General features: G+C 39.2%; 1 protein-coding gene across 1 annotated transcript in view; it reads right to left on the reverse strand.

The window, feature by feature from the left end:
• The window catches only part of AK4 (adenylate kinase 4), a gene marked incomplete at both ends in the record, with an annotated part of 53,416 nt that overhangs the window by 13,533 nt on the left and 27,738 nt on the right, over positions 1–12,145 (reverse strand). The window contains one exon of the mRNA XM_084243616.1: positions 8,647–8,766. Coding sequence (XP_084099742.1) covers positions 8,647–8,766 — 120 coding nt within the window. The remainder of the gene's footprint in view (positions 1–8,646; positions 8,767–12,145) is intronic.

Below are 12,145 nucleotides of genomic sequence, written 5' to 3' on the forward strand. Positions count from 1 at the left end.
TTCACTAAAGGCCAGTATTTTCACCGCAAAGGAAATGAAAAGGCCAAGTATCCCTACACAGAATCAGCTCCAGGCTGAGAGTGAGACCTTTCTATCATCAGATGTATATTTATAAAATTTTTCTATGTGTCCAACACAGTTGTAAGCCTTTTCAATAAAGCCATGGCTAAAACAGGTAGGCCTGCTTCCCAAGACCTGCATTGGTGTGACCATGTAAAGAAGGTACATCAAATATGCAGGTAAACATATAATGTCACATGATCATAAGGTATGAAAGAGTGATATGGATAGATAAGGTGGTACAGGAAGAACTATCTGAAGAAAAAAATATCTGAGTAGAGATCTGAATGCAGCAACCCACGTGGATGCCTGGAGGTAGAGGACATAGTAAGTGCCAAGGCCCTGCAGCCTGAGTATACAAGGCACATGAAGAAATCAAGAAGCAGTTATAAAATATAAACAAAGTTTTGATCTCCTCATGCCCTCCAGATCAAAGATCTGCACATACATGAAGGCAAAAGGAAGCACAGAAGCAAGAAAAATTTCAACAAAATATGATATAGACAAAGAACATTCAATATAATATTTCCAATATAACTGGCATTCCACATGGGCAAAAAAGATATTAGGGATGTAACTGAAAAATAAGAAATTAATTGCAGATCAAAAAACAATTCTTTTCTATGGAAAAGAAACAATTCAAGAGGCTAATAGAGGGAGGAAATCATATTCAAAAGGGAGAAAAATGCTAGAAGTTCTAAACCTATGTTATAGATACTCCTATTTTCTGGATGATAGGAATGCAAGACAGTTAACTTTGCTCAAGCTGTTCAGGTCTGATTCCTAAACTAATGCTTTTCCCAACACACCATTGCTTTCTTAGCATGGAGCTTTGTGCATATTAAATGCACAATAATTCTGTTCTGCTATTACTCTAGCATGGTATCCTCAGATGCTTTGGATAAAGCTTTGCAATGAGTTTTCTTAATTTTTCCCTTCCCAAGATACCTGCTTCACACATTAGGGAAGAAGACTCTCCTAACATCTAAAATTAGGATTTGAACAAAGTTTCACCCCATGCCTTACTTTATAGATTTCTAATTAAGTAGTGATAGCAAATGGGTCAATGCATCGGAAAACATGAAGACATACCCAAATATAAAGAAACCAGATATCTAAAGTTTATTGGAATTGAAAATTTATCTAGTTAATTTTTAAGTGTTAGTTGGAAAGAAAGTTAACAAACAAGTGGACTCCAACTCATGGTTTTAAATTTTATTTTTAACTTTCTTCTAACTCATTTTTAATATTAACTCTAATGCTTATTCGCCTTCGTGGTTTTGAATTTCACCAAGTGTTTTAACATTTGCCCTGACCATTTTCCCAGTCTCATCTGCTCATATTTTTGACTAGGATTATCCAACTACTGTGATTTCCAGAAAACACCATGTTGCTTAATGCCTCAATGCTTTTTATGCATGATGGTCCCTGCAACTAGAATAAGCTTTATTCCGACTTTGAAGATTTAGCTCCTGCTGCCACCTTCTCTGGGAAAACTGCCTAGTCGCTGTCTCCCTCACCCCTAAAACAGGATCAGTCAATTTCCCCTCTGGGCTACTTCTCACCTTTCATCACCCACCACTGCTACCAAGTTCCTATATATGAATGGTTTATGCAGCATTTGGTTTTCCTGTAGCAATGAAGTCAGGAAGCATGTTCTTCCTTCCATGGTGGGGCGAAGGTCCCTTTCACAGGGCCACTCACAGACAAAATGTCTTTTCAATTTGTTCTTTGATCTCTGAAGCAAGTTTTTCTATGATAGGTTTAAATCTCTGTGTACATATGTTTTCCATATGGCTCTTAATGCTTACATGTTAAAATCTGGTCATTGTCTGTAAACAAGAAGTCAACAAAGTCAGGATTGTCTGCTATGTTTACACTGTTCCTCACCCTGAGGTAGCAGTCAGAGCAATCAGAACAAAAGTCACCAAAACTGGATATGAGGATGGGGATCTCAGAACAGAACCAAGCAAATGAAGAAAAGAGCATTCCAAAGGCTCTTAGTCAGATATTCGGAGTTCAAGAGTGCCACAGGGAACACTGCATATGTGAAAAGTCATCAGATAAAAGCCAAAGTTCTCCTAGATTATATTTCAATCATGGAAATCAAAAGACATCCTCAGTAAGTAGCGCAAAGGTTGAATCACAACCAGATTCTAAATGCCAAGAGGGCCAATTCTTGCCCATGTTTGTTGTTCTAACATGCATCTGGGCAGTGCCTGTACAGAGTTGAGGCTCAACAAATATGTTTAGTTTTAAAAAAATTATGAATACTTGAAACCATAAGAGATTTACACAATCACCTGGGACCATTAACAAAGGGGTTGAAACAGTTTTAATGGAATTAACAGTTATATATACCAGATGATGCCCTTTGGATAAGATGGGAGAATGCTAAATTTCAAGTCATGTGTCATTTGGTTCCTTTAATCCCTCTAATTAATGACCTTTTCTGTGTAACCTGACCATTATTACCGTTTGGAGAAGAGTTAACCTCAATTTACTTAAGGTAGATACGGACCATTTTTCTTCCTTGTATTCCTCTTCCCCTGGTGAAGTCATGTTCTCCTGCAGTAAACTATTCAACCCCAATTTAATTATAATATCTACAAATCCTTTTATTTCACATCTAAATACTTAGCAATCTTGTTAGGAAGTATGATCAACCATAACTCTTAGTTTTTATAATTCCTTCTTCCAAGGAAATGATTTTAAAAAATCACTAAGATACATCCTTACGCAGACTAGTATGGCTATGTGGCCATAACAATTTTCTATATCAACCAATTTTCTATATCAATTTTCTATATCAACTATTTGTTGAGTTTTCAACAAATAGTCACTGATCCTTCATGAAACCAAAGCAAAAACAAAACACAAACATTAAACAGACACCTTAATCAAAGTCTACAATTCAAAGCACCAAAATAATAATAAATGACAATAACGTGCCCCCAAAGAAAATGAGAAAAACAACATTCATTCAAGGGCTGTTACCCAAACTGTCTTCTCAAATGAGAAATTTGAATGCAAAATAAACTATCAGACATTTTTATGCTGTCTACAGGAATGTGGCATTAAGACTAATGGATATTGGCCTCCCCGGTGGCGCAGCGGTTGAGCGCTGGGTTGCGAAGCTGCCCACAGCCTCTGCAGCGCCGGTTCGATCCCCGGCCACTGGGTGAGGTTCCCACATGGCATGCAGACCTCTCCTGCCGCCCGCTGCTCCCCTCAGCAGTATATTTCATCACTCTGCCTGTTCTGCTCTCCCCTCTGGCTCTGGTGACTTCTGTCACCCTCCCGCACTTCTGACTGTACCCAGTGCATGTATAAATAAATAAATAAATCTTTAAAAAAAAAAAAAAAAGACTAATGGATACCACAGTTTTATTCATGCTGTCATTTTCACCTGGAATATGGTTCCTGACTTAGAAAAATCTCGCCTTACTTCCCAGAACACAGATGTATCCTATCTGGACAATGACTGCTTGGTAACATACCTTCCACTTCTCCATCAGGAGCTCCAAAACGAGATTGCTTTACCTCTGCTCTCTCTCTAATTTTCTTCTTTTTTCCTTCACTACCACTATCCCAGTGCACGTCAGTCATACTTGTACTTAACTCACTTTACAAATGCCCAGGTATTTCTCCCATTATCTATGTATTACAAATGTTTGTTGAACCAACAGAGCTTCAATCAGTAAATATCTACCTGCTCTACTCCCCATTCTGCTTCCGCCGAATTCTCTCACCCCTCCCCGCACTGCCTCTGGCCTTCACCCCAGTTCTTCTATGCAAAAAAAAAAAAAAAAAGAATCTTAAAAAATGAGAATGAATGTCTTCCAACGACGTTCTAGACAAACCTATTACACATTTTATTCTTGAAACATATGCATATTCACAAGGGCAACAGAAAAAAAAATGCCCTTGTCATTTCCTACAAGATGTGATTCAGAAGATGTGTGATTACTGACTTTTTCTGTAGGCATATGTTGCCCAGTGGGTTGTAACACTATTCAGAGGTCTGATTCAGAAAGAAAAAATATGGAGGGAATGTATAAAGTCAGAGTAGTTATGTACCTGTCCAGTATAGTGAAGTCCATTTACAAAACCAGGACAAAATACTTCAGAGTATCTGTAATTTGGTTTCCCAACATCCTTTTTTATTATCCTGGTAACCTTTTTATTTGGCTACCAAAAACTTGGAGTGAACATTTACCCTGGAATATTTCAGGTCTGAGATCATTTAACTCTCAGGGAAAACAAACATACACAAATACTGCACACATTTAAGCAGCTTGTAATTCAGCTTTTTTTTTCTTTTTTTTTTTTTTAAATCTCCAGGATTACCTATAGATAGCACCAGTTAGCTCACTGGGAAACAAACCAGGTGACCACAGACTGAACGATTCCTTTTCTAAAGATATATTATCTTTAATAAAAAGGTTTAAATTATATTCCACTTATAAATCCAAAATTTAAAGCTATTTTCTGTGAAACCAGACTGTGATATCTGCACCTAAAATCATATTGCAAGCCTCTTGCTACCTGAAGATAAATTAGAATAAAGTTGGAGAACTATAAGGTTACTATTTAAAGACACAGGTTGGCAGCCCAGTTTAGAAATGAAAAAGCCTATTAAGAAAAAGCCTATTAACACACTTGCTTGCTGATCCCACCATACTGCCAGATTTTATTTATTTTTTTTAAAGATTTATTTATTTATACAAGAGCTGGGGGGTACAGGCCAGAGTCGCGGGAGGGTGAGAGGATTCACCAGAGTCAGAGTGGGGAACACAACAGGCAGACAGACTGAAAGCACTGTTGAGGGGAGCAGTGGGCGAGCCAGGAGAGGTCTGCCACATCGTGTGGGAATCTCCCTTGCCTCCAGGAATCCAACCCGAGCTGCAGAGGCTGCGGACAGCTTCACAGTGCAGCGCTCTACCTGCTGTGTCACCGGGGAGGCCCCACTGCAGATTTTAAATTTACTAAAACTATACAAGTTTATTTTACAAGGTGAGGAAACTTATGTAATTCATACTAGAGGGGAGATCCTATATTTACAAAATACTAACTATGTAAAACAACGGTAGTCCAATAAAATTTAAAAACAAGGTAATTCAAACTACAGCAATTAGGTGTTGAGTTGCAGTGAAGTCAAAGTTTTTCTAGAAAGTGAAGAATTCTTCATTTGCTTTAAAGAACTGTTAGATTGTTTCCTAGTTACTATCTCACCTTAAGATCACCCAGTCAGCAATAAATATTCTCTCAATGCAACTCAAAAACAAAAACAACACATGGTTTTATAATAAAATAAGAAGGCTTGCCCATTACATTCCTCTGGTAGAATATTTGTCTTGAAAATTAAGGAAAACTATTTTTAGAAAAAACTGCTGTAACACATTGACTTCCAAGGAAATTAAAGGAAAAGGGGGGGGCAATATATAATGTGTGTAAAAACACATACGTGTGTTTCTCACCCAGCTGGAAAGTACACTGTGAGGCAAGGGAATGCTGAGCATTTTTTTGCAGGGACACAGCTGACCAAACCTCAGTGCACTCACCATCCCTGTCTTCCACAACACCACCGTGGCTTGCATCCTCTCCACTTTCCACCCACCATTTGCAGAATGCTTCTCTACAGCCATATGGATCTAGATGATGAGTCATCCATCATCACGATTCTCTTCTTGACCTTTCCACGTTCAATCACCTTTAGCACATGCACACCCTCTGCAGAGCGTGTGCCCCACAGCATAAGGCTTTTACAGCTGAACACAGAACCAACCATTCCTGACAACCCTCACTTTGCCAAGTGGATTTATTCCAGAGCTGTAAAGAAAACTCACAACTGAAAAAATGACCAGATGGGCTTTCAAGGAGAAAGATACAAACTAAATCAGTTCAGAGAGTGACGTACTTGACTAAAAACAGGTCTATGATGTAAAAGAACTTCAGTCCCTGAGAGGAAGCATTATGGAAAAAGCAAAGCAATAAAAAGATACATAAAACATTCCATAACTGGAACTGACTTCCCAACTTCGTTTGACTAAATATTTTTAAAGCTATTTTTTTTAACTCAACACTTTACACTGTCACCAAAAAATATTTATTTAGAACCTGAACATCATGTATGAAAACAAACAATATTAAAACCGCACACTGTTATAGCACTTACTAGATGACGTGCACTCTCCAGGGACTTTACATAGATCCACTGACCTCATTCTTACAAATCTTTTTTGAATCCCTGATTGTTACGAGGCATATGATGCACAGAAAGGTAAGATGACTTGCCCAAGGTCACACAAAATACCAGTAAATGACAGAGCTAGGATTCAAAACAGGCAGTCAGCACTGACCCAGGTTAGTGGTTATTACCAAAGGATTTTAACATAGACGATCCATTTAAAAAACAGATTTTAGGACCTCCCTGGTAGCGCAGTGGGTTGAGCGCTGCACTGTGAAACTGTCCGCAGCCTCTGCAGCAAGAGTTCAATTCCTAGCCTCCCAGGGAGATTCCCACAAGGCGCACCAGACCTCTCCTGTCTCCCCCGCTGCTCCCCTCAGCAGTGTACTTCGGTCCTTCTTCCTGTTCTGCTCCCCGCTCTGTCTCTGGTGAATCCTCTCACCCTCCCACACCTCTGGCCTGTACCCCAGCTCTTGTATAAAAATAAATAAATCTTTTAAAAAAATAAAAAAAATTTAAAAAAATGATTTTAAATTTACTAAAACTATACAAGTTTATTTTACAAAGTGAGAAAACTTAAGTAATTCAGACTAGAGGGGAGATTCTATATTTACAAACTACTAACAAGTATATAAACCAATGGTGGTCCAATAAAAATTTGAAAACAAAGTAACTCAAACTACAGCAATTAGATGTTAAGTGGTAGCAAAATCAAAGTTTATCAGTCATGGCAAAACCCCATACAAGTAGAAGGGAGCCAGCTTTTGTGCATTAAATATACAGAGTCTGGAGAAATTAATGTGCCCTGGAGAAGCATAGGAAAGGTGATTATAGCCAAGAAACTCAAAGAGCTCAAAGGGGAATCAAAGGGTGTAATACCTAACACCAGTCACAATGCCTGCATCTGTCAATCTTCATCCATTCTCTCAGGAATGGCACCTCCTTCCCATTTCACTTCTGTTACTCAAATTCAGACCTTCAACATTCCTTGGAAAAAATTATTTAACAACCTCTTGTTTAGCTTCTAATCACCACCACTTTCCCACCTCTGCACCTAATCTCTCCTGTACTGATAACAAAATTTCAAAGACACAAATCTGATCGAGTTGTGCCTCTACTTAACAACTCTCTGGTGATTCCTTTAGCCAACAACTTCCTGTTCAACCATCCTCGTGTAGAATCAATGGTCAATTTTTAAATCAGGTTCATGTGTTATTTACCAAATGATACTAAAGGATATACACAGCTAAAGTTAAGTCTCTTCCCCAAACTTAATCCTTACCAAGAGTGCAATATTCTCAGCTTTTGACATGCTTTTAAGGAGAGATAAGACTGTGTTTGTATATATAGAAAGTATAGAGAGTAATATCATACTATCCCTCTATTTTTACCGAGACAATAGTTTATGTCTACTATACTGCAACACTATATTGCAATTAGCTTTTTCTCAATTGGCAGTTTATCTCAGAGCTCTATCATAACACATACAGTACACATTATTTGGTTAATAAACATAACAAAATATAAGGTATCCTTATGATACATACTAGGCTGTTGCCAGTGTTTTGCTTTTTATAAATAATGCTGAAATAAACACCCTCCCAAGACATATTTTTAGACAAGGAATTACTGAGTCCAAATGTTTAAAGTTTGCTAAACTGGTCTCTAAAGTTACCAATTTTATAATACTTATTTCCTATATTCTCAATAATAAATTTTTAGGCATTCTGGGCCTCCCCGGTGGCACAGCGGTTGAGCACTGGGTTGCAAAGCTGCCCACAGCCTCCGCAGCGCCGGTTTGATCCCTGGCCACCAGGAAAGGGTCCCACATGGCGCACAGACCTCTCCTGCCGCCTGCTGCTCCCCTCAGCAGTGTACTTCGTCAGTCTGCCTGCTCTGCTCTGCCTTCTGGCTCTGGTGAATTCTCTCACCCTCCTGCGCTTCCGACTGTACCCAGTGCTTGTATAAATAAATAAATAAATCTTTTAAAAATTTTCATTTTAAATAAATAAATAAATTTTTAGGCATTCAATCTTTGCTAACAGGTAAAAAAATCATAAATCATGATTTTAATTTGCGTGGTTTATTGTGGATGAACAAACCTCTGGTTTATGATGTTATACTTATGATGACTTAGTTATGGAAATAAAAGGCACCACATAAACTGTAATATTAATGGAATTTTACTAAGTAATTGCTTAAGTCAATAGTTCTTAAGATGACAATCTGAAGACTAAGGACTTAAAAGGTTTCATCGCAGTGGGTTTCTATCATGTTGACAAGTTGGATAAATATCTGAAAGTTTAAAAGAAAAAATATTTTGCAAACTAAGAAATTAAGAGAGTGTGCAAGGAGATGACAACCAAAAATCCAGTTTGCCCACAGGTTCAACTCACCATCCAGTAGCCAATGCTGGCCACGACGATTCTCCAGCTCTGACATCATCAGACGTGTGATCACATGATCTGGAACCAACAGACCTTTCTCTATGTACTGCTTTGCCATATCACCCACTTCTGTTAAAAAGAGGAAAAGAGACACTCAAAATAGCTTTTTTTAAAAAAGTACTTACAAACTTTTTTCTTGTCTCCCATTCCTCCCTGTTGCTCCCTGGGAAGGGGGAGAGGTGTGGTAGATGCTTTTTAGGGTAATACTTTAAATATCGGTTTCAAAAATGGTGGCAATAGTTCCCATTCATCTCCTAAAGACGTACAAAGGCATCTCTTGAAGATATGCACAGCCAGATGTAAAAATAAAGTAGGCAAAGAGAAAGTAAGATTGGACACCCAAGATGGAGTCTAGAATTCTGGACAATGGTATACAAAAGGTCAAGGAAGAAATCCTGACTACTTTCTGGAGATGAGCCACAAATTGGGTTCAGAGCCTCCCAACAGTTCAAAACAAGGATATGTGATCAACTCCACGGCTCATGGTATACTAAAGACTAAAGGAAGCCACAAAGCCCGCCAATTCCTTAGAGACCAAAGGTAAAAAGTCCATTAGTCTTCTGAAAAGAATACTGGATAATACTAACAACAGGTTCGTTTCTTCTCATGAGCCTCAATCTAAGCAGATGGCACCTTGCTGACACAGTTGTAAAAGCAACTCAGTGTTATCAGTGGAATGCCAAGTTCATAAAAGGATAGGAATTTAAAGAAAAACATTTTCAGAAGGAAATGTCTTTAATCTTAATTTAAAATTACAATTTTTTACATGTAGAAATTATAAGGTTCAGCAGAACAAATCATTAATTCAAATCTTTCAAATTTCTATAAAATTGAATTCTTTTTTAACAAAGATAAAGTCTGCTCTCCAGGGCATCATTAAGAATCACATTCTTGACAGGCCAATTAAGTTTTAATAAAAACATCACAAAGAATCATATTACTGAGAAAAAAGCTCAAGAATCATTTTGCCCCACCTTCACCTTGAATTTAGATGGTGCCTTTTCTTTCCCAGACTAAGTCTACACCCCTAACTCCAGCCTCAGCATTAAATACAGGCTATGAAGAGGTCCCTATCTCTGATTGCTGGCTACCAGACAAATACCGTGAATGAAAAAACAGTATCCAAAGCGATGCCCCCAAGGCCTGAGTATCTCCACTAGATGGATCATATGTACCTCCCATTGACAGCCCAAACTCAACATGTACAAAACCACACTTTCCCCTCCCACCATGCTGTTGCCCTAATGTTTCTTGCCTCAGTCAATAGCATCACTCTCCTCCCTCCATTTTTTGCATCAAATTTAACATGAAGCTGGTGAAACCCTAGTTCCACAGTGCAATATCTCAAATATCTCCCAAATGATCAAAATAGAAGAGCCCAACAGTCTGTGGAACAACAGTGGTTGTGAGAAGAGAAAAGCACAGTGATGGCCCTACACAGCCACGGTCACCTTGGCGGATGGCTCATCAAAGAGCAAAGACAAGGGAAGGAAGCAGTGAGTCAACACTCCGAACCCTGATTTTCAAATCTTGACATAGTGAAGAGGAGACAACTCGCCAAAGAAATCAGACTAATAAAGGATCTTGAGGATCAAAGTGGCTCCTTTGTTCATGTCAATGATCGACCTACAAAATCAAAAGATGGCTTCTGGGATCTTCAGCATATCAGTCAACCAAAAGAATTATTAGTAATTACCTAAACAGGATTCTCGGCTTACTTCACTCTCAGTAGCATTCAGATTATTCCTTTGCCTACCACAACTAAAATGACTTTTTAAAAATGCTAACTGAGGGCCTCCTTGGAGGAGCAAGGGGTTAAGTTGCAGCACTATGAAGCTATCCGCAGCTTCTGCAACACAGAGTTCATCCCTGGCCAGGGAGCTACTCACATTGCACAGCAGACTCTCCTGGCTCGCCCACTGCTCTCCTCAGCAGTGTGTTTCAGTCAATCTGCCTTTTCCGTTCCCCACTGTCTCTGGTGAATCCTCTTACCTCCTACCCCCGCACCTCTGGCCTGTACCCCAGTTCTTGCATGCATAAATAAATATTTTTTAAAAATGCTAACTGATAGGGCCTCCCCTGGTGGCACAGGTGGTTGAGCTCAGTGCTGTGAAGCTGTCCACAGCCTCTGCAGCACCGGTTCGATCCCGGCCAGCAGGGGAGGGTCCCACATGGCACGGCAGACCTCGCCTATCTCGCCCGCTGCTCCCCTCAACAGGTGTATTTCGTCAGTCTGCCTGTTCTGTTCCCCACTCTGCCTCCTGTGAATCCTCTCTCACCCTCCCACGCATATGGCCTGTACCCCAGTTCTTGTATAAATAAATAAATAGAAATCTTAAAAAAAAAATGCTAACTGCTAATAACCTTCCAATGGCTTCCCATTTCATTTAAAGTACAAGACAAAGTCTTCACCTTGGTGTATAAGTCCCTGTGTGACCAGGTCTTAGTTCTCTGTCCCACTGCCTACTTCCCTCTCCATTGCTCATTCTATTGCATTCATATCAGCCTCCTTAATCCCGAAAAGAACAAACAAGTGCCAGCTTCGGTAACTTTGCATTTGTTGTTCCCTCTGGTAGAAAGCTCCTTCACCCAGTACTTCACATAGACTAAACTCCTTCACCCAGTACTTCATTTAGCTGATTAATTATCATCTCAATTACACCTTTCACTCTATCAAAAATGACATAATGGCACATACCCATCACTTAACCAGTCTCTTATCCTACTTTGCATTGTTTTCCAGAACTCCATACTACATATTGATGTATTTGTTAACTTACATACTACATATTGATGTATTTACATACATACTACATACTACATATTGATGTATTTGTTACATACTTACATACTACATACTGATGTATTTGTTAACCTATTTTGTATTTTGTTAACCTATTTTGTATTTTGTATTTGTATTTGTTAACCGATTTTCTGCCTCCCCCAATTACAATATTACTAGCTCAATGGGGAAAAAATGAAATATTTTGTTTAATGCCATATCCTCAGTACTTAGAATATACTCTGACATGTATTCAATGCTCAAAAATTTTTGCATGAATGAAGGAACACTCTGAAAATAGAAAAATCCCTCCCCTAGCAAAAACAGTCTGATATCCCTGTACATTACAGAACTATGATTCCAAGATCAAACGACAGGGCCTCCCCAGTGGCGCTGCGGGTTGCAAAGCTGCCCACAGCCTCTGCAGCGCCAGTTCGATCCCCGGCCACTCCCGGCCACCAGAGGAGGGTCCCACATGGCGCACCAGACCTCTCCTGTTGCACCCACTGCTCCCCTCAGCAGTGTATTTCGTCAGTCTGCCTGTTCTGTTCCCCGCTCTGGCTCTGGTGAATCCTCTCACCCTCCCACACATCTGGCCTGTACCCCGGTTCTTGTATAAGTAAATAAATAAATCTTTAAAAAAAAGAAAAGAAAAGAAGCGCAGGG

Source organism: Talpa europaea (genome assembly GCF_964194135.1).
Source record: "Talpa europaea genome assembly, chromosome: 9".
Taxonomy (NCBI): Eukaryota; Metazoa; Chordata; class Mammalia; order Eulipotyphla; family Talpidae; genus Talpa; species Talpa europaea.